General features: G+C 37.8%; 1 protein-coding gene across 1 annotated transcript; it reads right to left on the minus strand.

Annotated features, from left to right (window-relative positions):
• Nucleotides 1–3309: 3309 nt before the first annotated feature.
• Nucleotides 3310–20879, minus strand: SLC30A6 (solute carrier family 30 member 6). The gene is made up of 14 exons (XM_085317742.1): nucleotides 20812–20879; nucleotides 17643–17729; nucleotides 16171–16255; nucleotides 15139–15181; nucleotides 12442–12507; nucleotides 11918–11998; nucleotides 10747–10782; nucleotides 9808–9902; nucleotides 8861–8909; nucleotides 6775–6894; nucleotides 6376–6478; nucleotides 6028–6075; nucleotides 5348–5416; nucleotides 3310–3828 (listed from the first exon to the last, which is right to left on the minus strand). The coding sequence occupies exons 1-14, from the start codon at nucleotides 20812–20814 to the stop codon at nucleotides 3331–3333; spliced, it is 1383 nt and encodes a 460-aa protein (XP_085173868.1). The 5' UTR covers nucleotides 20815–20879; the 3' UTR covers nucleotides 3310–3330.
• Between the last annotated feature and the right edge of the window lie 3532 nt (nucleotides 20880–24411).

A 24411-nucleotide genomic window follows, 5' to 3' on the forward strand; every position in this document is an offset into this window, starting at 1 on the left:
TCAGACAGGCAATCTTCATATTGAAAATCCTATCCCTGGATAGTTTCTCCTTCCGTGTTGGATAGTGGCAGCAGGGGACGCAAATCAATTGAAGGATTTCATGGAATCTGGCAGGTAACACAAATCAGGATGATTGCTGTAGAAGTCTTTCCCTTTAATACGATTTGTCACATCTCAGTCAGTTACAGATCTATTTCCCATTCCTGGGAGCCTGTCACTGGCATGTTGGAGTCCTCCTAAAGTCCAAACTTGTAGGTGGTTATTATCTGGGGGAAAGGAACGCAGAACAAAATGAACTCAAGAGTCATTACTCAACAGATAAAGCTGCCACAAAAACATATTATATCATTATTTGTATTGCAGTAAGAGCTCTAGCTCTCACTAAGGACAACTCAGTTTACTAGACACCGAACAACACTGTCACTTTGTCACATGAAACCTTGTCTAAGTAATGGTACACATCCATTAGATTCTCTAAAACTTGATGCATTTACCTGCATTTCAAGTAGACACTTTCCTATGCAAAGGGTTTGAAAAGGTTAAGGAACTAACGATGCTGAATTCTCTGGCAGACATAAAAGACAGCAAGGACAAGCCCTCCTCTTCTTCTAGCTGGCGCAGCGTTTTGATCACCATAGATGAAGAGTCTAAATCAGTTCTTATTCACCACATTTCGAATAAATACTCTGATTGTGACTGCCTAACACTAGAAGTAAAATACAATTAGAAAAGACAAAATGCAGTAAATGCACTTTTGATAGAATTATCACAAGAACCCAGTCTAGGCTGATAGCAGACCCAGCATAACACTTAGTTCTAAAGTTTCACACACCTGCTTATTGAGATTGAACTATCACCTGAGAGAATGATTTAAACATCAGTATATAGAAAGATAACTATAAAACCCTGTACATAAATGACCACTTTTTTCCTTGTCATTTTAAGGATCATACTGATTTTATTTTCCTCATATAAAAGTAGATGTTTTATTCTATGCTGATTCAACAGATAGTCTGAATATATTCATAACAAAGCAGCTAAAAAGCTGTTCCAATCTCTGCCATCTGCAGATTTTTTATATAAACAATCTCTCAAAAAAAATTTGTGATTATATTGCACTCTGAATTCTGGGATTGTTTTCCCTTCTTACTTTATATCAAAGATCAGCCTCATTTTTTAACAAAAAAATGAAGCTTTAATTTTCTACTAAAAACAAGTAGGCATACAAACAATATAATACAATATATTTAAAACATCACAAAAAGGGAAATGTTTGGTTATGAAACTGGAGAAAGGAACAGTTCTCAGGCCACGTAAGAGTTGTATACTGTAAACATTTGGCTGGCTCCAACATGCTGAAAATATTGTAGAGAGTGCAGTCTAGCTCAGCACCCAAGAGATAAAGAGAATCTGTTCAAACACTCTGTGCTTCAGTGAATTTCCATGTAGCAAGGGCACATCCAATAGGAGACTGACTACACAAAGACAGAATGCAAGGAAGGTGACGATTGAGCTAATGCTGCCTTCAAATAAACGTCACCAGTACTTGCAAGATCACTATCATTTTTAATGCAAGTTTCCCAGGTCATTACATTTTCTTACACAGCACTCTCACTTTTGCTGCAAATGAAGTACAGAACTAGACTCCTTCATTGTAACTTATGTATACTGTATACCAGGGGTTCCCAGCACACTGCCCTCAACCTACAAAATATCAGTAAGATACTGTCATGCAGCATGCCTCTTCCTTATGTCAGAGCGAGTAACACAGGTAGTGGAGAAACAAAGAAAAGCAACGTCCCCATGAGAATGAAGTGCTCCACAGCCCATGTGAAGAGGCCACAGATCTTGAAAATTCACCTGAACACTGTTTTGTTTTTTTTTTTCCAATTCAGTTCTATAAGAGAAAGATTTTTCTATCAAATCCACTACCTTCAGGTAATATATTAATATACCTGTGGAGTCCCTGAGATACTGCAGCTCCCTAACTACATTGGACAGATGGGAAAACTTACTTTGTATACAAATTAACAAGGTGGGAAGTCAACATATAGCACCCTGAGCTGCAAGTGAAACAGTAAGAATGAGCAATCCATTCCTGAACTGCCAAGATGCAAAGGACTGTGCAGTGGAGGTATCGGCAACAGAATTAAAAGATTCATACTGCAAGGGAAAAGAGAAAAAATTAAAGTATTTCTAAAAGGCCTCTTCATCAGAGCAATGAAGAAAAAGAGAGCAGTCAAAGGACAGAGCTCTCTCAGAAAAGCCCTGAAGAAATAAAGCCTCGTAGGTGTACAACAGATCAGTAATGCAAAGGCAGAGACAAGTTAGGCAGTCTTGTTCCAGTGTACCCCAACAGTTAACCACTCTGGCACTAATGCTAACAATCATCAGCAATCACCAACCTGTACTCTAGATATAAATAGGGCATATAAGCATTTTTTTCCCCTGAAAATACAGGAAAAAATACAAACAGGAAAAATACAAAGTCACAATCAAATCAAAGAATACTTTCAACAGTCAAATTAAATACCGGCTTCACAAATAATATAGCCATCTGCTTTGTATTTTTGATAGGGTTTATCATAAGCAAGAGGTGCTTGTAAAATCTTACATTTTAAATATTTTATTTCTCAGTATATTGCTAAGTAACTTTGCAATTAAATCTTTAAAAAAAATAAAGTCAGACTAATACGGAACAGTTACAACTAGAAAATAGTTGCTGAACCAGCTGAACTCCTATAAAAGCATCAACAAAAAAAAAAGGAAAAACATGCTCTCTTAGGATGAATTAGAATCTGAAATGCCAGTTTGTTTTCACAATGGCAATAATACAAATACTGATGAATTTTTGCAATCTGGGAAAAATTCATTGTGACTTTGCCAAAATATAGATTTATACAATAATCAAAATATTTTTAAGAACTGGGAAGTATACTTCTGCAACTCCCTATTCTTAGCTCATCATCATTCAGTAAACAGTTCTCTCCCCAGGCCCTCCCTCCCCTCCCTCACAAGAGTTATCAGTTTAGTCTACGGAGTTATACTGTATTTCAATACATTCTTGGGGTGCAGGGAGCTGAATGGGAACAGAAACACTATAAAAATTACCTGTAAAGTATCATAAGCCTCAAGTTTGTGCCATTACACAGGCTACTACTGATGCAAGGGGGGAGGGGGGGGGAAGAAAGGCAATTTAACCATTTCATGAATATGAACAATGCACTTGTTCCCAGCCATTCAGAATGCTCTAGCATTCCAAATGTTTATAAAAATTGGGTAATAAAAGAATTAAGTCAATACCCTCAGTACAATAAAYAATGGTATTTATTATGGTCGGGGTTGACCATAAGTGTTTGTTCCATATCTGCCTGGGACATTTGTAAAACCAGTTCTAAATCCTTGAGTTGCTCCCATTCCCGGTATTCCAAATCCTTGATTGAATACACTGCTGTAAGGTGCAGATCCATGATTAAAGCCCAATCCATAGGGCCTTGTCTGAGTGTTTAAAAGGATAACTGGGTTCACGTTTTTTCCGGGTGTATTAAAAGAAAATTCTGGTGGTGGACTGCTAGGCTTGGCTGGAGTGGATGTGACAGGGTTCAAGTTATCGGCAGCTTTCAAAGATGGCATTGGAATAATATGATGATCTGAAAGGTTCAGCATATTGTTTGCAATAGGCACAGATGATAATGTAGGTCTGATCCAATCATCTTTGAAAATCTGAACAGTCAAGGTAGAGACCAATGTGTATAATCTATTAGTGACATGAGCAAGTACCATCTGTTCATTTGCATCTCTCCGAATTCGGACATGTACTGATCCAGCCTAGAAAATGATAAAAATAAGTTGGCTGTTAACTGTCCCTTCAGTAAAGACTCTCCACACACGTTCAAGAGCAGCAAAGCTATCCTGCACAGAATTATGTAAACAAAGACCTTTCTCAGTGGAGACTATTGACTAAATTAAGAAACATATTAAATAGTTCTATAATTAGGTTACATTTTCACCTTTCCTAATGGATAGACCTCTCATGAACACATCAAGATTGTCAATCAGGAAAAGTCTGAGAGCCTTAAAACCAAAAACAAGTATAAAATACAACACGTGAAAGCAAGAAAGGAAAGGGCAACAACTACGGGAAAAAAAAAAGTCCTGGCAGAGGAACAAAGCACACACAAGCTCCATGTTCCAAATTTAGGAAAAAGTATCATCACAGTGCTGTTGGTGCGGACAGGAAACAAAACACATTGTAGATAAGCTCGAATCAGGACCCATTAGCAAGAACAGAGGTGCTGCCGCTCATGGAACACGGACTTAGAGTTTCTCTTGCACATGCTCACAGCTGCTGGCTGTACCTGCCTACTTCTCAATAACATTATCTCTTTTGCTTGGAACTACTGTTGCAGACAGGAAACAAAATTGTACCCCTCAGATGCTTTTTCATTTCACATTTAATGAAGAATTTGGTTCACAGCTTGTGACATGTAGGGAATTATAATAGCAGATGGTGCACCACTAAGCATATCCAGGTCTCAGGAACTTTTCACTAGAGTCTGAAAGATGTCAATAGGAAAATTTGCATGCAGAAGTCTTTTAACTATCTGTGATCAATCCAGCAATGCTGCAATCTGGTATTGTGAGTGACAAAATGGTAGAATAAAGGCCATTTTCACATCAGCAAGTCAACGGGGCCTATAACTTTTGTTTAACAGGGTAGCACACTGGAAGAATCCAGGAGTGGAGAAAAGTTCCAACAGTTCTAATCTTTTAGCTGTCACGATGTACCTGCACCAACTCAGGAATAACTCAGTTCTGCATGATCACTCCACATCACAAAACTTTCATTTTTCCACCTTCTAGAATACCAGTATACAACGGTAGCTGGTTTTTTTATTTTTGTAACTGCTAAAAGTATATGATTCTACTCTTTTACCTTTGATACCTGAAGGTTTACAGTTTTTTTTCCTTCTTTTCCCCTCAGAAGCAATTTATGCTAATATACTTTTCGAAGAACTTCCTTGCTATTGTTCAGGGATTTCATCACTACCAAAACAGCAAAAGAAATTCTAAGGTTCCAAAATGTATTCTTTAATCAAAAGCTCAACAGAAATGAACATTATTAACCAATAAGAAAGCTTTAAAAAACATGAAGTTTTTTAAAGTAAGAAAACCATGTAGTAAGAGGAAAGTTTTTCAACAAATCACAAGAAAGGACTCAGTATTAATTTTATCCAAATTTTTACATTTCTTTAATGCAGAAGAAATATTTTATTTAAATCAAAAAAATTAAAAGTAGTAATTGATGCTTCTTTTTGAAAGCTAAAAGCACAAAGACATAACTTACCAAACTGCCAAAACCTAATGTCCAGAAATGCTCATTTCGAACTTCTAAGACACCATCCAAAGTTGAAACCTAATTTTACATAAAGATCCAGCAATATAAAAATAAATACAAAGACTGTTTTATATCTTTCGAGATTTTATATCTTTCTAGAAATGTACATTTTCATTTAGTTGAATAATAGCATTTTGAGTCAAGGAAAAGCTACTAGAATGCAGAATGGATCATGTCTGTTACCTCTAATCTGTATCTACTGTATTTTTGCTACCTGTAAACATGCAATTCCTCCAAAAAAAAGGATTCTTTTTTTTAATAACTCAGGATTTCTGCTATCAATTCGTAATATTTTTTCAACTTGATATAGTATAAATGAGCAACCTTATTTATTCCTGCTTTTCCCCCCTTGCTCACTTTCGTAAATCTCTTCAAAAGTTCTTCAAAAGCAGCTCAACTTTACTTAAAAAAAATATAAATAAATAAATAAATAAACTGCACCACATTAAGTCTTTTCCAGATATCTGAAAGACATTGTTCATCTTGGATAATAAGTTCCATATTTTCTATATGCAAAGAAAAAAATAAAATAGAATTCTTTAGCAACCTTTTTGAACTTAAGAAAACTCTTCAAGATCCTCTATGCTTACATAGCTGCATGCATTGTCATGTCTTATACTCTGACTCACCTCTCTAAGAAGCTTATCTAATTGGCCAATCACATGAGGTGGAGTTGTCTTAAAAACAAACAAACAAAAAATCATGTTAAAATACAGAATAACTGGCCTTGTTTTTAAATAGAAAAGCAAGGAAGTCTGGTCTACCTACACAAGATCAATGGCATGGCACAATAAAATTCTTATGACTCCATGATATATACCTGTATTGTGCCTAAAATTCCTTTAGCGCCGTATCATAAAATGCTCTTGTACCCTTCCCATTCAAATATGTTCAATAATGGATCTTTAAAAATAAGGATTTAACAAGATGTAACAAAACTGAAGCCACAAAACACCTGTTTTGTGACACTGCCTTACCTGAAGTAGTACTTTACCACTGTAGACACTCATGGGATACATAGTACCAAATGTCATCAAAGCAATTGCTATAGCAGATGCTGTGTCTACAGCAAAGTAATTGCTAGAGAGAAAGAGTAATTTTAAAGAAAAACAGATATTTAAGTATTTGAAAGGCATAAGAATATTCTTTTGATTTTTTTTCATTCTTTTAAATGATATCCACATACACAATAACACACACTAATCAGAACTTGATACATCTCTGTAAAAAGCCAAATACATTCACAGTTACAGTCCCTTACATGAAATCCAGCTTTTGATGAGATCACTGCTTATAGTTAAAAAAAAAAAAAAAAAAAGCAATTCCCCATAAATTAGATATAGAAAGGAATATTATTTTTGAACAACTATACATACTTAATTTCAATTAGCATATATGTAATGCAGAGGGCTAGAGCTCCAGCAATATCAATCAAGATAAAAGGGTTCATTCGTGGCAGAAAGATACTACTCAATCCTGGGATGATTCCACAAATGCTGCAACAAAACAAAACAGTTATTTGTCAGCTGGCTGTTGAGCACTACTATGAAACCTGAAAGAGTTACACCCATTATTTTAACACTTGACTCCAAATATACCTTGCAGTCTCTGAGGTGCAATATTTTTAAGTCTGTTAAAGCTCTTATAATTCTGCTCAAAGCTTTCCAATAGTCCGATGTCAGCAAAAATTAATCAAGTTTAGAGCCACATCACATTCTCTCTCATATCTGAAAACAATATTTGGCTCTTGCATCTTATTTGCATCTATTTCTTTTAAATCTTTCCATTTACAAAGGTACACTAGAATAATATCAATACACTTTTTCTACACATTCAAATACATACCTTTTGGTACAACTTTTTTTTTTTTTTTTTTTTTTTAAACTGACAGACCTAGCTGTGTCAGCTGTATACAACATACACATTTAATAATTTCAAACATTTCTGTTACTTATATATGATTCTAAGGAGGTTGTGTACTACTTGTCCTTAATCCATCTGCCTTACTGGTGTTCAAAATGTGCTAAACTCAGAGTTAATTCATGGAGAAATATGCAAGTCTGAAAAGTGGAGGGAAACCAGCTACTGGAATATGACAAGACCAAAAAACATGACAGAAAACAGACAGTAGTTCTTTAGTTTTCTATAGCATGAAGAGAGAAAAAGATTTCTGCACTTCCCAGTGAACATAAGCATGTCATTCTGGAGGAAAAGACAATATGAAATTCTTTGTTGCTCTGTTTGTAGCCAACTAGCATGAGACATGGTGTGTCAATTCACTCCTGTAAGAATTTTACTTAAATCTTTATATATATGCGTGCATTTATTTTGTAAAGAGTATTGATTCACAGAGCACATTTGAAATAGTTGTATAAATATGTTAACCAGATTTAATAAAATATTTTTTAACTGTTAGTTTAAGTGTACACAGGTTATTTCAAAACCTAGTAATTCTAGACACTTGATCTTGAAAGTTGTCAAGCTATCCTTCTGTGGTTTTGCCCATAACACTGTATTACTAAACCATTAAAGAAAAACTCTGCTATTCTTTGTGATTACTATCCATGTTTTTCTAAAGTGAAACTCCAGGTATTCAGGCAGTCTTATTGCTACAGTTCCAAAGCTGTTTTGCTGAATGTGGGTGTGATGATTTAAATGCCAGTCTTATAAAATCAATTATTTTATGTTTAACACATCAGTGTTTTCAGCTTTCCACAACTAGATGCACAATTACAACTTGGAAACAGACTGTCTTTGCAGCACACTTAGCATGTTATACACCACAGGTTAACATTCTTATTTTTATAGCGAGAGTGTAATTACTCAGAAGGACCTAAATGGGCCAGAATAAACATGGCCAGTATCTGACAAAAATATTTGTAAATGATGTTATCTGGCATTCAGATTTTCAGTACAAGCAAGAGAGTTAACAGGCAAGATGAGTGACAAACAGTGCTTCAGTCCCTGGAAGACACAGGCTTTCCACTTCCCTGCTGGACTGGTGAGGAGTTACCGTAATAATATTTAAGTGAGCACTGTATTTCACATACTGCATTTAAACGGAAACCATTCTAGTTGCTTGTAAGTGATGAAACACAAATTACTAGAAAATATATTGGTCAGGTATACAACAGTTGTTGGGAAATGCAGTTTACATCTGTGCAAAACAAAGCTAGTTTATCTCAGCCTTTTCCAAGGAGAATTACATACAACGTACTGAATGCATTCAAAAGGCAAGTTATGTAGAAAGATGTATTTCTATTAGACTGATACATATGAGAAATAAGAGACATACTGCTTTGGCTAGAATCCGTATATTGGATCTAAAATAAATAAAGCTATTTTAAAAGAGCTAAAATACTTAGTCTTTTAGAACAGGTACAGAGACACAAACAGCTATTATGCACAAAACCTCCACTGCCTTCTAGAATAGCAATTTTGAAAAATATTGTGAAGCTTTACCTTCTGCTAAGATCTGCAACATGCTCCTGAAGCCAACTTGTGCTAGCAGCTGCAAAAGAAGGTGATAAAACCACTGAATAAAGTTTTAATATACCCTTCAAGTTTTGCTTTAAGGTAAGAGTCCAGTACACTGTGAATGAATAAATGTATCTGAACAGATTCACTGTCACTTGAAAAAATAGCAAGCCTGACTTTTCCAGGCAATTGGTAAATAAAATACTTTTGCCCGATATAATATCTGAAGAGAATAAATACAAATAAAATTGCAGATTATAAACATATGTTTATATTCATATTGTATATATAGTATTATACAGAAATTATTAATTATAATTAGAATGAATAAAGTTATATATAATTAATAAATTATTTCAATAAAATTATATTCACCAAGTATACGTATGGCAAAATACATGAAAAAACATGAAAAAAGAGTAAGTATTCACACTGCTCAATGCTTCCCCAGCAGTTAGCAAGAATGACTGCAAATATACTTCACAGTAAAAAAGTCCCAGGTAAAAGTGCTATAAAGAAGGATCATTACATTTGCTTGTTTCTTTTAATTAATAATAAAACTAAGACATCTTAATCACATGTAAGATGATCTTCACTGGCTGAAGACAAAATATAGAAAATAAAGGATATTCTACCATTAAAATAACAACTATCATTTAAATAGTAACTCAGTTTACCATATTAATGACTTACTTTGAGAGTTATGCATTATGCATATATGCAGAGAATGCATTACTTTGAGAGTCTCCTATAAAAAAAACTAGAGAAAAATTTTGGAAGATAATTCTAAGCTGCTTTAAGTTATATCCATGAAGATAAGAGTAGTATATACTTGCCAGTTAAGAAAGTTACTAGACAAGTTTTACCTTGATAACAATAGGCAATGTTAAAACTTTTTCTCTGTTCTTTTCACAGATTAATTTTTCACATACCTTCAGAGACATAAGCAAAAGGCTTATTCCTAATGGAAAGCATTGTGAATAAGTTGAAAAAGAGAGCCACGAAAGTACCAACCAGCAGCCGCCCCCTAAGGAAGAAAAGAAAGATGCATCTTCCTCATTAGCATCACAATACATGAAATAAAGCTGGAGTTATTATTAACAACAACAAAATACTTTACTGGGTATCTTCCACTAAGACTGAAAACAACACTAAGATAAAATAGTGTAACACTTAATAACTAGCAGCATATTATCATTTTAGGGGAATACATGAGCTCGATGAACATTGTAGGTTAATGTTATCACAGTAGGCTGAACATAATGTTCATAATGCTAAGTTGAGGAACAGTTCTCAATTGAATGTATGTACACAAAGTTTGTCCTTTGAAGATATAAATACATTGTTCCCTCAGCAGTATAAGTAATGAAGCCTAGTTTCCTATGGAAGTAACCGGTGAACTCACACTGGAGCCTCTCCTACAACATGAGCACTAAGTTAGCTTTCTCTTCTCTACTCTGGCTCCAACTGTCAAAAAAAACTTAACTTACTATGTTTAAAATGTCCCAACTGTTGCCAGATTATAGGAGGACAGAAACTTAGAGAGTAAATGCCTCATGTCCTCCAGAAACCACATTAAAACATAAGAAGTAAGAGCAAATAAATTACCAAAATTACCAGTAAATAAATGATCAAAAAGAGCAATATATAATTAAATCATTATTATTTACAGGAATATGTGGATTACCTTATCATACCTTAAAATGTGATGTTTACCATATAGCTTGCATACAGTTTGAAACAAATATCAAGGTATCAAAAACAACTTGGCATTGAATGAACTTGCCATAAATAATAAATGCTAAATTAAGAATTGGAAACACAGAGACATTGAAAAATCAGTAATTTTTCATGTCAAAATAATTTCTTACGTGTGTATTTCAGGTTGTTCCAGAAACCGCTCCACACTACAAAAAAATAATTGAAAATTAGCTGGCATTCATAACAAAAAGCTGTGAGATACAGTGATGCAAAAAACATGCAAGTGCTAAAATAAATTGTTTAAATAAGCATAGCAGTTTTTATATATGATGAAAAAAATTAACACTGAAACAAAGCAAGGTGTAATCTAGATTTTCCAACTGTTTCCACACTGTGCCACATAGGTATTAGGTATCATGAACGCTGCCTAGACAATCAAAAGACATTTGTAAACAGACATGCCAGAAAATACTGCTACCGCCACCAGCAGTGTCATTAACTGCAACAAACTAAGTCTGAAATCTCTGCATTACAGTCTCTTACAAAGCAAGGTCAGCAAAAGTAGATGTTGGATATTACAATAGAGATGCGCATTTTTTACACAGTAAAATAAGAATTAAGCTTCAGTTGTAACAGAGAAAAATCTAGGATAAGTTTCCAGATCAGTTTCATGAAACTAATGATAGATAACTTGTAAGTTGCATCTAATTTTGATAATGCCTCATTATTAAAAATCAATCCATTGTATTGTCAGTGTTCTGCAATAGATCAGTCTCCAGTATAACATTCTTCAGTTGTTAACATAGCCCTTTACAGAGAAAATAGAGCCTGTGAAGAGAAAATTTAAGGGAGGTTGCCCCAGTTTTAAATTCTAGATGTCAACAAAAGCCTTTTTATTTTTTAAATATCCTTAATATAATGCTATGAAACTGATTTACTTCATGAAGTAAAAGACCAAAGAATGGGAAAAAAGTATTTTCTCTGTTGATTAACCTATTAAGTCAAGATGCATAGTGAAATACAATAAATCAAATTCTCAGTATAGTGTCTGGAAAATCTGATTTTTTTTTTTTTTTTAGAACACTGAGTCTTTCCTTCATAGTTGTTATAATTATATTTACCAATTTCCTATTCTTTTTACCTCAAATTTATTTGTAGTTTAATCACTATAAAATAGCAAGAGGTGTTAACAGTATTAAAAAAAAAAAAAAAAAACAACTACCAAAGTTATTTCTAAAAAATATCTCACTCGAATAGCATTTCTAGAGTACATAGGATTTTCCTCAACCAGGAATATCTTCTTATATAACAAAAATCAAAGAAAGCAGTATATATCCCTACCTTTCTTTTAGTATAAAAAGAGCACCAAGCTGTGCCAGAACCGTAGAAGCAAAAACAGCTAGAACTTCAAATCTCTCAAATCTGAAATTTAAGAATTAAGTTTAGAAACACTGAACATCAAACAATGCATCAAATGCATTTTGGTCCATTCAGGAACAAGCAGGATAAACCTAGTATTTCTAATTCTTTCAAGTGAAGATAAATGGGAAGAAACCAAAAGTTTAAGGAAAAAGTCCTAACTTCCACCTTCCTTCAAGCCGACAGTCCTTTTATTATGAACAAGTCGGTTCTGAAAGAAGAAAGACTACAATTTCCAGCTTAAAATTAAGTATTTCTTAATTCTTTTTTCTCTCCTTCCCTTTTTTTTATACCTTTTCTTTACAGCATTATCCGTCTTGGGTCTCCTTAATTTTTAAACACACTTTTATATATAAATTGTTAGTCATGGCAATTATGTGATACAGATAACGACATTCAACAATGCATCAAACCTTGTATTACCAAGCAACACTGAATTTGCTTACCCAAATGAATAGACTGGACTAGGTTTCTTCATCATCACCCAGTAGCTTATTAGACATGTTACCAAACTGAAATAAAAGGTGAGAACTCTGTTATGATGAACCACTGCAGCCTTTACAAACTAGATAATCTACAAACATAAATTTCAGTTATCAGAACTGAATATCTGAACATAACATCCTACCATGAACTCAACCCTTACATCATCATCATAGGGAAGGTTCTGACAAATCCAGAAACGAATGTTTGGCAACAAAGTTGAGACTACACGATGAGGTCTCTGCTGTCCTCATAAAATGGGCAGCTAGGAAGTGGAATGGTAGTCAGCCTAATTCCTCACATTAGGAGACGCTTTTCTGTCGTACTTATAGCGCACTAAACTTACAAGGATTACCATCCACCTTCTTCAATATGGAACATCACTCAGACTAAATTAAGATTATGATAACCCTGAAGGCAATGCATTTTTCTGTTCAAGTTTGGATATGAAACAGCAGTTAGTGTTTCCTCTGTACGTATTTAAGAATTTCCCTGAAAGAGAACTGGAGAATGTGAGATGAGGTACTCCAAAATCTGACTAAAGGGGGAAAGGTGGTTTGAGAAAACCCTTTAAATACTGTCTGATACCACACATATTAATGAAGAGCACAAAGCAAACAAAAGCCTATGAAATTAACAATATACACCTAGTAAATGCTCTTCATGTACTTTATGAACTGTATAACAAGCCTAGAAATACCATAACTTAAGAAAGGCCATTAAATGGGAAGGAACATGGTAAGCAAGACAATAGGACTCCCCTTTGTGCCACTTTCTTTGCATCTTAGTGAAAAAGCAAAGAATGCCTGCTATTAAATCCTTCTTTAGGGATATATCATGAATTAAATTTATCAGTCTTGAATAAGTCTCAGACAACGCTAAGTAGTACCTCTCTTTACCACAGTCTCGTATATCTACATACATGGTCAAAAATTATTTTCTTTTTTGGCTGTATTCACCCACACAAAGTTATAACCTAACTGGCCATCAACTGACAGCCATGGGTCTCTCTTGCTATTTTCTTTCCAAGCTTCTCCCTCATACCAAATGTCTGAGATTCAAATTATTATCCCTGAGGTAACAGTCTAATTTTTTCAAGGATGATCTTATTTCCTGTGACTATTTATCCTCTGCTGTCCCCTTTCTTTTACTGGTACCCACCCCAAATCAGTGTCATCTCTGACTTTATACAGCCCTTTCTTAACTAGAGAGTGAAATCAGACTGGATCAAGAACTCATCTCCACAGTAGTCTAACAATCACATCCTCACAACTTGACCAATAGCTGCTTGAAGTACAAGCAAAAAACAGAGGAAATAATATTGCTCACATTCAAAACAGTAAATTCACATACTTATTACGAGTGCTATAGGTGACCAGGAAAATGACAAAAATAAAAGAACAAGAGAGCTATTTTTGCAGCAGAATCACTGAGCATTGTTTACCCTTAGAGCAAGCTCTTTAAAGAGCCTGCTGTGAGTCAGAATAATCTTCTAGTCAATCATGTATTAAACAAGTACATCAATATTCAGGGTATTTCATCCTGTCCTAAAATTAAAAACCAATATTCTATACAATATGAGGTAAAATGTTAAAACTGTTCCCAAGATGAAAAAGATATTTTGAATTAAGATGACAAAACTTAACAGTTACAGAAATTCTAAAATAACAGATTAATTTATTAAAGTTGTACCATAATTCTAATTCAGTCTCAAATCAAGTTAGGCATACTTTTGTCCCTACATCAACCATTCATTTTCCTTTCTTCATGTGTGCTGCTGTAATCTATAAATGCTCTACTATCAGTCACATAAACTGCATAAAACACATGTATTTCTTAGTGATTAAACTCCATTATCTTCATTGCTAGCTGGCTAACTTATAATATTTACAAGAAGTATGGATCAGCTGTCTGCAACTTCTATTTGGTCCATTACATACTACAGTTTGATTCTCAACCACTGCTACCAACCTACCTTTTACAGGAGACATAGATACATTCTATCTCTGTATTACCAATCTTATCAAAATCCTCTAGTATTTTCATACTTTAAAATAATGTTTGGTATTTTCTTAGGAAATGGGAAAAAAATACTAAAAATATATTTCAATACTGGAGAGGAAAATTACAGTTTTAGTCTTCAAAAATTGCTCAAAACAGAAAAAAGCTGACAATACTTATACACAGATTCTGCTCTTGTGAATGCACTGGAAGAGTGTGTGGCATCTAGCTCTTGAAATGTTTCAAAATAGAAGTAGGATTACCCATTCTTTGTTTCATAGAGCTAAAATTAAGGAGACTGCAGAAGCAACAACTGCAGCTTTCCCTAATGCTTTGGCTGAACCATCAGATAACCTTTTGATGCTAGATTCAGATTTATGTTGTTAGGCACTTGCATATAGAAATCTATGACTGAATCAATTTGTTATTAATTATTTTCAGTACAGCTAAGGTGTTTGTCATCATCTCTTTATTTTTAACTCATACACAATATACTCATATACAATTTGTACTCATTTAAATTGTATCTGAACCAGTTAGTGTTTCATCACTGATGACTCTAAATAGCACATGTTTACACACGTATCTATATTTTAAATATGAAATCCACAAAGATAGGCATAAATTACCTCTAAGATTAAATAGGAAAAAAACCTCACCTGAAAAGATCAAAGATTGTCAAATATGTGTAAGCAGTTAAAGCTGTAAAAAAACAAATATTAAAACTTAACATAACAGAATATGAGCAGCTTCTCCACTAAAAAAAAAAATGTATTAAGCTCCCCTTGTGCAGCTCTCTACCATTTTCTACTTGCACAAATCCTCCATGCTGATGAAGCAGATCCTTGTCTTTTATATTGATATATTTGGGACATTCATACTATACACCCATATAAATGTCCTAAATACACTAATATTTCATTTCATAAACAGGCTGATTATCATAATCCTAATGCTATTAACAGTGCCCTGCTACATGAAGTACTAAACTACCAAGAATAAATAGTTCTTGGTAGAATTTTAAACACAGAAGAGTCAGGAGATCTTGTAACACATTCTTCACTAAAGCAAAAGATCTCCCCTATGTGCATTATTGTAGTGAAAAATAGACTCTATAGAATTTTTACTTATTCTGCTTCTCCCTCCCAGATTGAAACTGCAAGAAAACCCGTACCACAACGTAAAAACATGGGACATTCTATCTCAAGTAGAGATGGTGCAAAGCATCTTGGGACTTCTACACAAAGATAGAACATATACAAAATATTTAAAAGGAGGCATCATTGGAACTTCAGAAGTCTTTTGCCACACTACAAATGCCTCCACTCAAATGCAAGTGAGGCTCTCTATATGCCACTGTTACTATTTTGTAATAGCAAAAGACTGAAGGACTAGCCTACATCTTCATTTGTGCAGTCTTAAAGATAAAGAGGGTACAGCAGGGAGAAAAATCAGTCAGAAGATTTGGTAAACATTGCAAACTTTGAAGGACTTTCACCCACACATGCACTCTTCCACCTTTCCCAAGAGAAATTCTCTTAAATTAATCGTGGGGCACCTCAAAGAAAGGCATGCCTGAAACCTGGCAGCACAGCCACCTAACTCCATTATGTGAAAAATGTCGCTGGAACTTCACAAGCTAAGAAACACACGGCAGTCAGTCATAGTTTTAGCGTAAGAAAGCCACCTACCTATGCTGTTTGTAGAGCTGCACCACATTAGGAGGAAGCCAATACATATTAAATTTATAGCACCAAACAGCAGGATCTTCCAGGACTATTAATGAGAATAAATATGCATTTTTTTTCTTGCAAAAAAGTTAAAAGACAACAATACACTTATTTGATTTTTAAAAACAATACTGTAATATTTCAATATGCAAACAGAAGTTTTCTCCTTCCCCCAAAATGTACAACTCGCTTCAAAACAAGCCCATATCCTATTTTAACCGTACAGATTGTCCCAGAACTGATTTTGTGTTGTACTCAAAATACCTTTTTGCTCTAAAAATCACCCTATATAATATTTCCATTTTATTACAGCATACATCATGTACACTTGAAGATAAAACTATATATACACAACTGTGCATTTTCTTTGTCCTAAAGAAGCAGTACAGCCAAGAGACTGAAGTGGGTTCTATTTTTCACATCTTATGTCCCCAAAACATGTGCACATCTTCACTTTACATTCAGTACGGTACTATAACTGTAAGTACAATTCTGAAAAACATTAATTGACTAGTACAATGCACAGGAACTCAGCTTCACAAAAACCACAGGATGAATTAAAGACTAGCAATAATTAAAAACACCTGTCACTTGTAAAACTTACTATCAGGAATGCAATGCCAGAAAAAGCACACATGGAAACCCTGTTAAGTTAATTTTAAGGTAATTTTTCAAGCAGAATATTACTTTATTTTCAATGCCTTGCTCTAACAAAAGCAAGCCTCTATGCTATATACAGAACTTGAGGTTAATTATCTAAAAACACTAGCAGGACTTAAATGACTACTGAAAAATTATCAGACATTTTCTTAAGCATTCAACTAAAAAATATGTAAAAACTTAATACGGTAATCAGGGTCTAACCCATCACAAGATGGCAAGACAGAAATCCCATGTTTCAGCTGAACATGCAATTTAGCCCTCATCCCAATACTCCAAAAATTCTTTCTGAATTCTTTTCATCTAATCACCAACAAGTAACCTGTTATACTAAATGAAATACATGACTTTTCATCATACTTATCCAAAACAGAATGACAGCTTTTCAAAAACACCCAAATTTCTAATTCAATAAATGAAATCTACAAACTATTGTAACATCCATCATTAGTCTCAGATTCATTTGTCTCAGAAACACAGAAGAATAAAGTCCAGACCTGTCTCCAAATGATACAAGTGAGACTTGCATAAAGCTTTATCTGCCAAGGATGTTATGATATAATCAATAAACAGCATGGAACAGATATTTGAAATTGAGTGCTAAGCACCAAGAATCAAGTAGTAAAGAACTGCATGTTGGTTAAGAAGTATTTCTTTTTCCACAATCTAAAAAACAAGGCAGCTAAAGTTGAAAATACAGTAAAACAGTACCATTACAATTCAGAGCACTAATAGTAATACAGATTCTATCCATTCTGGCCCAGGCTACTTACCCTTCTATCTGCTGCAACCAACCTAAATTCATGTGTTAACTTTCCAACCAATGATCTCTGTGATTTGCGGAACAGGTGTATTGTCCCCTTAAAAAAAATAAAAATAAAGCATAATTAAATATTTTCCTTAAACTATAATTTATATCAACAAAAAGGAAACCTTAATTTATATTTTAATCAATTTTCACAAAGAAATAATCAGCCTGTAATATAATTAGCCAGTGATAACATGGTTATCAAAAAATATTGCTGAATTTAATATGTACATAGTATATGTTTATTATATTGGAAAACAAGGAATGATATTAATAGCCTTTTTACTTAGGGTTGGCATCAAACTGCATTTAGATATAAACTGGATTTCAAGCTTACTGAGAAGCACACCAAACTCCATTTAAAGAGCTTTCCTGCTTTTATTTAAATAAAACTACTCTAGATGTTCTGAAAACAGAAATATTTTTTCCTTATCAAAACATACTTCTCACCTAAAGCCAGCTTGCTTGTTAAACAGGAAAATACTAAGCTGTAGCTATCAAATTGATTTTAAAAAAAAAAAGTTTGTAAACCTAGCTATTTAAAGATGCAGTTAAATATATAGTAAAATTTTCAAAATCCAATGGTAATTATTATGAACCAAGGTTAAAAAAAAAATCTATATTTATCTACTTTTGAGCAACAGTACCCAACATCTCAACCAGGGCAGGCATATATTATGGCCATATTAAAGGACCATGTATCCTGACAGTTTCTGCATCAGATGGCTGGTGAGAACCCATTAGAAAAATAAAATCAATGTATCTGTGATGTGATGGACACAAGGCCAGTCACATGACGAGGCATGCAATGATCTTGGTCACGGCCTAACCCAAATGTGCACATTAGATGTCATTATCATAGATGTCCTCCTCACAATTTTCACTGACATGCAGATGAGCACTCTCCTGGGAAATCATGGGAGAGGATGCATGTAGGTGATTGGCATGAGGGGGCCAATCTCTCTGAAAGAGAGTAAGAGGAAGCAGACTACCAGAAAAATGAATGAACCCTACCTACCACTTGCTCCCACTCCTTTGAGTGCCTAAATTGCTCGTTGGCTGTCCTCCATCCTCTCCTAATCAAAAAGAAATGAGCTTTCCACCTGAAAAGCCCTTCTAATTTGCAACAGAAATCATGGTCTATCATATGCATTGATTTCAGGGCTGAATGAAATAAGGTTCGATTCCAAGCTATCACATCTGTAACTGCAATAGGAAGATGAAAACACATACTGATAACCTGGATACCAAAACAGAATCACCCAATTTACAGGTAACACAGGTCAGCATAGCTGTATTCCATACCACTCAAAATATGTAGAAATGCAGTTTGCCTCACTGCCCTGAATGAATAAAATAGTACTATAAATCATAAGTCTAGCTTCCTCTCAGGCAATAGATTTGTATTTGCTGTTTTATTTGCTGGCAAAGCATTGCATAGTGATGTCTTTCTCAATAACAACAGACAGGATGACAGAACGCTTAGGAAAGACTTTCTAACAGCCAGCAGACTGCCTGCTTACAACAAAGCTTGCCATACCACCTTAGCATTCAGCACTTTTCCATGTTGTTAGCCCTACGTCCACTGCCTAACTGAGTTGTGGCACACATCCTTGTTTATATATTAAGGATGCCATGTGTAAAAGCTGTGAAAATCTACTCAATGGAATCCTGTACCACTGATGAGAATCCGCCACAAAGACACAGAAGTACTAATTCAGTAGATGTTGGACTTCGACATTAAAGCTCCCCAAAATTTTAATATTCTGGCTACGTAATACAGAGGGAAAACCCTGGTGTTAAGTAGGAGGGCCGCTCTCCTCTTTTTCAGCCGAGCCCCACTGAAGGGCCCCATGTAGTGCTAGGATAACTGCAGAGTAAATACAATGAGTATGAGCATCTGCTTCATCAGCATCAACAAGTGACAGTGGATGTTACTGACACCAATGTCAATTTATCCACATTCAGCACAGAAGAGGAAAGTTGACACATCCAACTGAACAAGCATACATGGTGCCCATTCCCAGGGGAATGAGTTTTTTGTCTTAGGAAGACAGCCATATGTACCAGAACTGAGTACCACTTCTATGTTTTGATTGGCATTTCAGAGCAGGGGCAGTAAGAGATGCTTATTCTAATATGAATTTCAGTTCTCTAACTGATTTGGTGTTGAATGAAAAATTTCTGAGACTCAAACTAATCACTGTTAATCACAAGGCAGGTGTATAGCATTTGTTCAAGATATAACTTCAGCAAAACAATCATCGCTTTTCTAATCATATTGAAAAGGCAGCAACTTACTCAGCAATAAATGTGACAAGTCTCATAGAAGAAAAATAGGAGCTTACAGTCACCTATTAATAAAATAATTACCTTCAAAAACATTTAAGTTTGAACCCTTAAGGTTTTGCCATTGTCAGATTAGTTGGTGGAACAAAGTATGTTCCCTCCTGAAAGCTTCTGCACTTACTATTCTCTGGTGAAAGTGCAGAACATACCTGCCATCATGAAAACCACGAGCCTTCAAAAACAAGATGCTGAACTGCCTCAGGAGATGACCTATGCTCTTGTGTCAAAAGGGGTAGCAGCACCGTACAACTGCCCTGGCTGCACACCTGCTACTGAGAACATACAGCCTCGTGCTGCGACTCCAGCAGCGGTTCCCCTTCCCAACGCCGGGAGGCAGGTGAAGGACGACTCCCCAGCAAGAAACCGCCACCAAGAGCCTCCCGCCTCACAGCGAAGCCCCCCGCCGGACACCCACCGCCCACGTCCCCGCTGTCAGCTCAGCGCCTGCCTTCAGAGCCGCTAAGCGCACGCCCGGCCCGGGGGCCTGGGCACCCACGGGTGGCCGGGAAGCCCCGAGGAGAGGAGGGGAGCCCCCGGCAGGAGGACGCGCAGCGCCGCGCGCCCCCGCCGGTAACGGCTCCGCGGGCCAACGGCTCCCCCTGCGCGCGCACGCGGCGTCGCCGCGGGGTGGGCGCCCCTTCCCCCCTGCCAACACGTCACTGCGGGCCGGGGGGACACGCCGGCGGCGGCTCCGCGCGTCCCACACGCCGGCCGCGCCGGCTGGGCCTCGACCCCCCGTCCCGCGCCCGGCCTCCCACCCGCCACCTAAGACAGCGGCAACGCACCATATTACTCCCCGCACCGGAAGAGACAGCGCCATGCGAAGCAGGAAGAGGCGAGGCGGGCCTTCCGTTGCCACGGTAACAGGCAGGGCCCTAGAGCACACATGCGCGGACCGTTACACTGAAGGGGGAGGGGTCGTGACGTGGTGAGGGGGTGGTGTCCGCGCGCCGCGGCCGTTGTGGCGGGGCGGCTCGGTTAACGGCTGGGGGTGCCGCCGTGCGCCGCGGCCGTCGGTGACAGCAGGGAAGAGCGCGGCTGCAGCCCCGCTCCCCATTCGGCAGGCGCAGGGCTCGGCGGGGCGGCTGAACCCCGTTTTCCAGTAGAGAAACACAGGAAAAAAAAAAAAAAAGAACGCGACTATTCAGTACCGTTAAGAAGTTTTAAGTCGGCTGAGGGAAGGGACCTGCAAGCACCAGGGCTGGGAGAAAGCTGGGGGTGCTCAGCTGCCTCTTGTGTTTCTGGGTTTCAGCCAAGCTCTCTCCTTTTTATCCCTTCCAGTCCATCACTCCTCTTTCCCTCACACCAGGTCACCATGACAGGTAGCCAAAAGTCGTAGCTGCTTCAGCGAGTTCCGTTCCCTGAATGCTGTCTGCCTTGACCCAGAGGAAGGCAAAAGGGAGGAAATCGGCTGTAGAGGGCCTGTCTGCCCTAGCTACTGCAGCATGACAGTCCTCTGTAGTGATGACAACCACCGTATTTAAGGAGCACATATGAAGTTGCATAAAATTCCACTGCGCTTCTACATTTCAACTATCCACATCTGTAAGAATTCAAAGGAAGGACTGCCATCCTGGGAGTCAAGATATTCTACTGTAAGAAAGCCTTTGTTTCACCACTTCCTGATACAGCTAAATCCTCCATACAAAACCTAGAGTATAGTGGTAGCACTGCCATAGCCATTTCCCTCTCTAGTTCACATGTATTTGCAGAGCATGTTATTACATTATTTACCAAAAAGAAGTTTGTTTCACGGATTCTGAATGCATCTGATCCTTGTAGGCCACAGAATTTCACAAAATCATTAATAAGAATAACTACTAGATTGGACAGTTAATTGTATTCCAGTTGTATTCCATGAGATGAGTTATTGTAATATCTCAGACTTGCTCATTTTAAGCTTCTGACTATAATGGAGAAATTTCTTCAGTGTACAAAAATAGTTTGGGCCATAAATTGAAAAATCCATTTACACTCTGTGAAAAAGTCTACATGGCAAGTAAGAAAATTCAAACCACAATTTTGCAGCATTTAAACTCTCCAAATGCTGCAGTTGTCGGGGAAAGGGACACCCTCTGCACAGAGCAGCCTATGGGCAAAGTGTCCGGAGATACTTCATCTTGGGACAGCAAGCAAACACCAGCACTGTGGAGCTGGCACCCACCAGCCAACAAAACCGCAAGAGGCTGTGGCCTGTCATGTTGGGTCAAAGTGGCAGCTGCCACCCCGGAGACCAGGGAGAAAGTCTGGAGAAAGGAAGACTTTCTCTTGGTCAAGGAAGATGGGTTTAGAAATCATGTAGGCAAACCTTACACCCACAAATCTATAGGCCCCTATGGGATGCACCCATGAGCGCTGAGGGAGCTGGCAGATGTTATCGTTAGACCAGTCACTCTCCAATAATCTTTGAAAGTTCCTGGAGAGCAGAAGAGGTGCCTGAAGCCTGGAAGCAAGCCAATGTCACTCCACTCTTCAAAAAGGACGAAAAGGAGGACCCAGGAAACTGCAGGCCAGACAGCCTTACCTGGAAAGGTGATGGAGCAGCTTATCCTGGGTGCCATCTCTAAACATACAGAGGAACAGAAGGTGATCAGGAGTAGTTAGCATGGATTTCCCAAGGGGAAGTCATGCTTCACCAATGTCATAGCCTTCTCTGATGGAATGACTGGCTGGGTAAATGAGGGGAGAGCAGTGTATGTTGTCTCCCTTGACTTCAGCAAGGCCTCTGACACTGTCTTGTATAACATCCTCCTAGGTATACTCAGCAATTGTGGGCAAGATGAGTGGACAGTGAGGTGGTTTGAGATCTGGCTGAATAGTACAAGAGCTCAGAGGGTTGTGATCAGTGATAGAGATTGCATTTGGAGGCCTGTAGCTAGCACTATCCCCCAGGGGACAGGACTGGGTCCAGTCTTGTTCAGCTTATCCATCAGTGACGTGGATGAAGGGACAGAGTGCCTCCTCAGCAAGTTGGCTAATTACAGATTGGGGACCGATATGCTGGAAAGCAGCTCTGTGGAGAAGGATTTGAGAGTCCTGATGGTTAAGTTAACCATGAGCCAGCCAAGTGCCCCTGTGGCCAAAGATGGCCAACGGTATCTTGGGAAGCATGTTTCCAGCAGGTGGAAGGAGGTGCTCCTGCCCCTCTACTCAGCCTTGGTGAGGCCACATCAGGAGTACTGTGTCCAATTCTGGGCTCCCCAGTACAAAAAGAGACTGGAACTACAGGAGAGAGTCCAAAATAGGGCTACAAAGATGATTAGGGGACTGGAGCATCTGCCCTCTGAGGAAAGGCTGCAAGAGCTAGTCTGTTTAGACTGGAGAAGACTGAGAGGGGATCTTATCAATGTCTGCAAATATCTTGAGGGATATCTTTCCTGAAAGGGTGTCAGAACACTGGAGAGGTTGGCCAGAGAGGTTGTGGAGTCTCCTTCTCTGGAGATATTCAAAACCCACCTAGATGCAATCCTGTCTAACATGCTCTAGAGGACCCTGCTTGAGCTGGGGAGTTGGACTAGATGTTCTTCAGAGGTCCCTTCCATCTTCTGTCATGCTAGGTTCTGGTGGGCCGCATGCATTCTGTGGTGGGCCGCATGCATTCTTCAGCCATTTATGGGCCCTTTGTCACTAGAGACCCTGCGCCGTTCAGCAGCAGGCCCGCATTACCCCTAGACGTTCTCCTACTACTCATGTCTTTAGAGAAGCTCTTGTTGTCCTTGACATCACTTGCCACATTCAATTCCAGACAGGCTTTGGCCTTCCTAGTCCTAGTCCTGCTTGCTCCAACGATGTCCCTATGTTCTTCACATGTGATCTCTCCCTCTTTCCACCTTCTGGACACTTCCTCCTTCTCCTTGACTACTGCCAGCACTTCCTTGTTCCTCTACACAGTTCTCCTGCCCCCTTTTGCTCAACTGACAGCTCATTGGAAGGGACTGTTGTGGAGCTTGGAGGAGGGCATCCTTGACTCTGAACCAGCTTTCTTGGAGCCCTCTTCCCTCCCGGGCCCTATCCCAAGCACACTTCCTCCTGGACCAAGACACCCTTGTGCAATCTCTAGATCTGCCACACACATCTCAGCCACTTCCAGAGAAGAGAGCAACTTGCATCGAAAGAGGGGAGAGAAATGAGGGAGAMAAAAGCAAGAAGAAAAGGAGGATAAAGGTGCAAAAGAAAGAGRGGAGGACAAGRGGAGAGGCAAAAGGGGATAAAGCTGGAGAAAAAGGGGTAAAGGAATAGGGAAGAGAAATGGGGAAGAGAAGAGGGGGAGCCAGAAGCATATCAGAAAGAGGAGAAGATAGGGGAGAGAAAAGGTGTGTAGAAGAGTGGGGATGAAAAATGAGGGCGAGATAAGCAAAGGGGACAAAAGGGGTAAAAGGTGGGAT

Source organism: Rhea americana, unplaced genomic scaffold (genome assembly GCF_003343005.1).
Source record: "Rhea americana isolate MKP2758 unplaced genomic scaffold, rheAme1 scaffold_501, whole genome shotgun sequence".
Lineage (NCBI taxonomy): Eukaryota > Metazoa > Chordata > Aves > Rheiformes > Rheidae > Rhea > Rhea americana.

Excerpts from the sequence above, each read along its gene's own strand:
- SLC30A6 (XM_085317742.1), bottom strand. Across the intron at positions 15,182-16,170 it reads CAGCTCTACAAACAGCATAG|CTTTAACTGCTTACACATAT; the intron begins GTAGGTGGCTTT and ends GTTTTTTTACAG. Across the intron at positions 6,076-6,375 it reads GTGGTAAAGTACTACTTCAG|ACAACTCCACCTCATGTGAT; the intron begins GTAAGGCAGTGT and ends TTTGTTTTTAAG.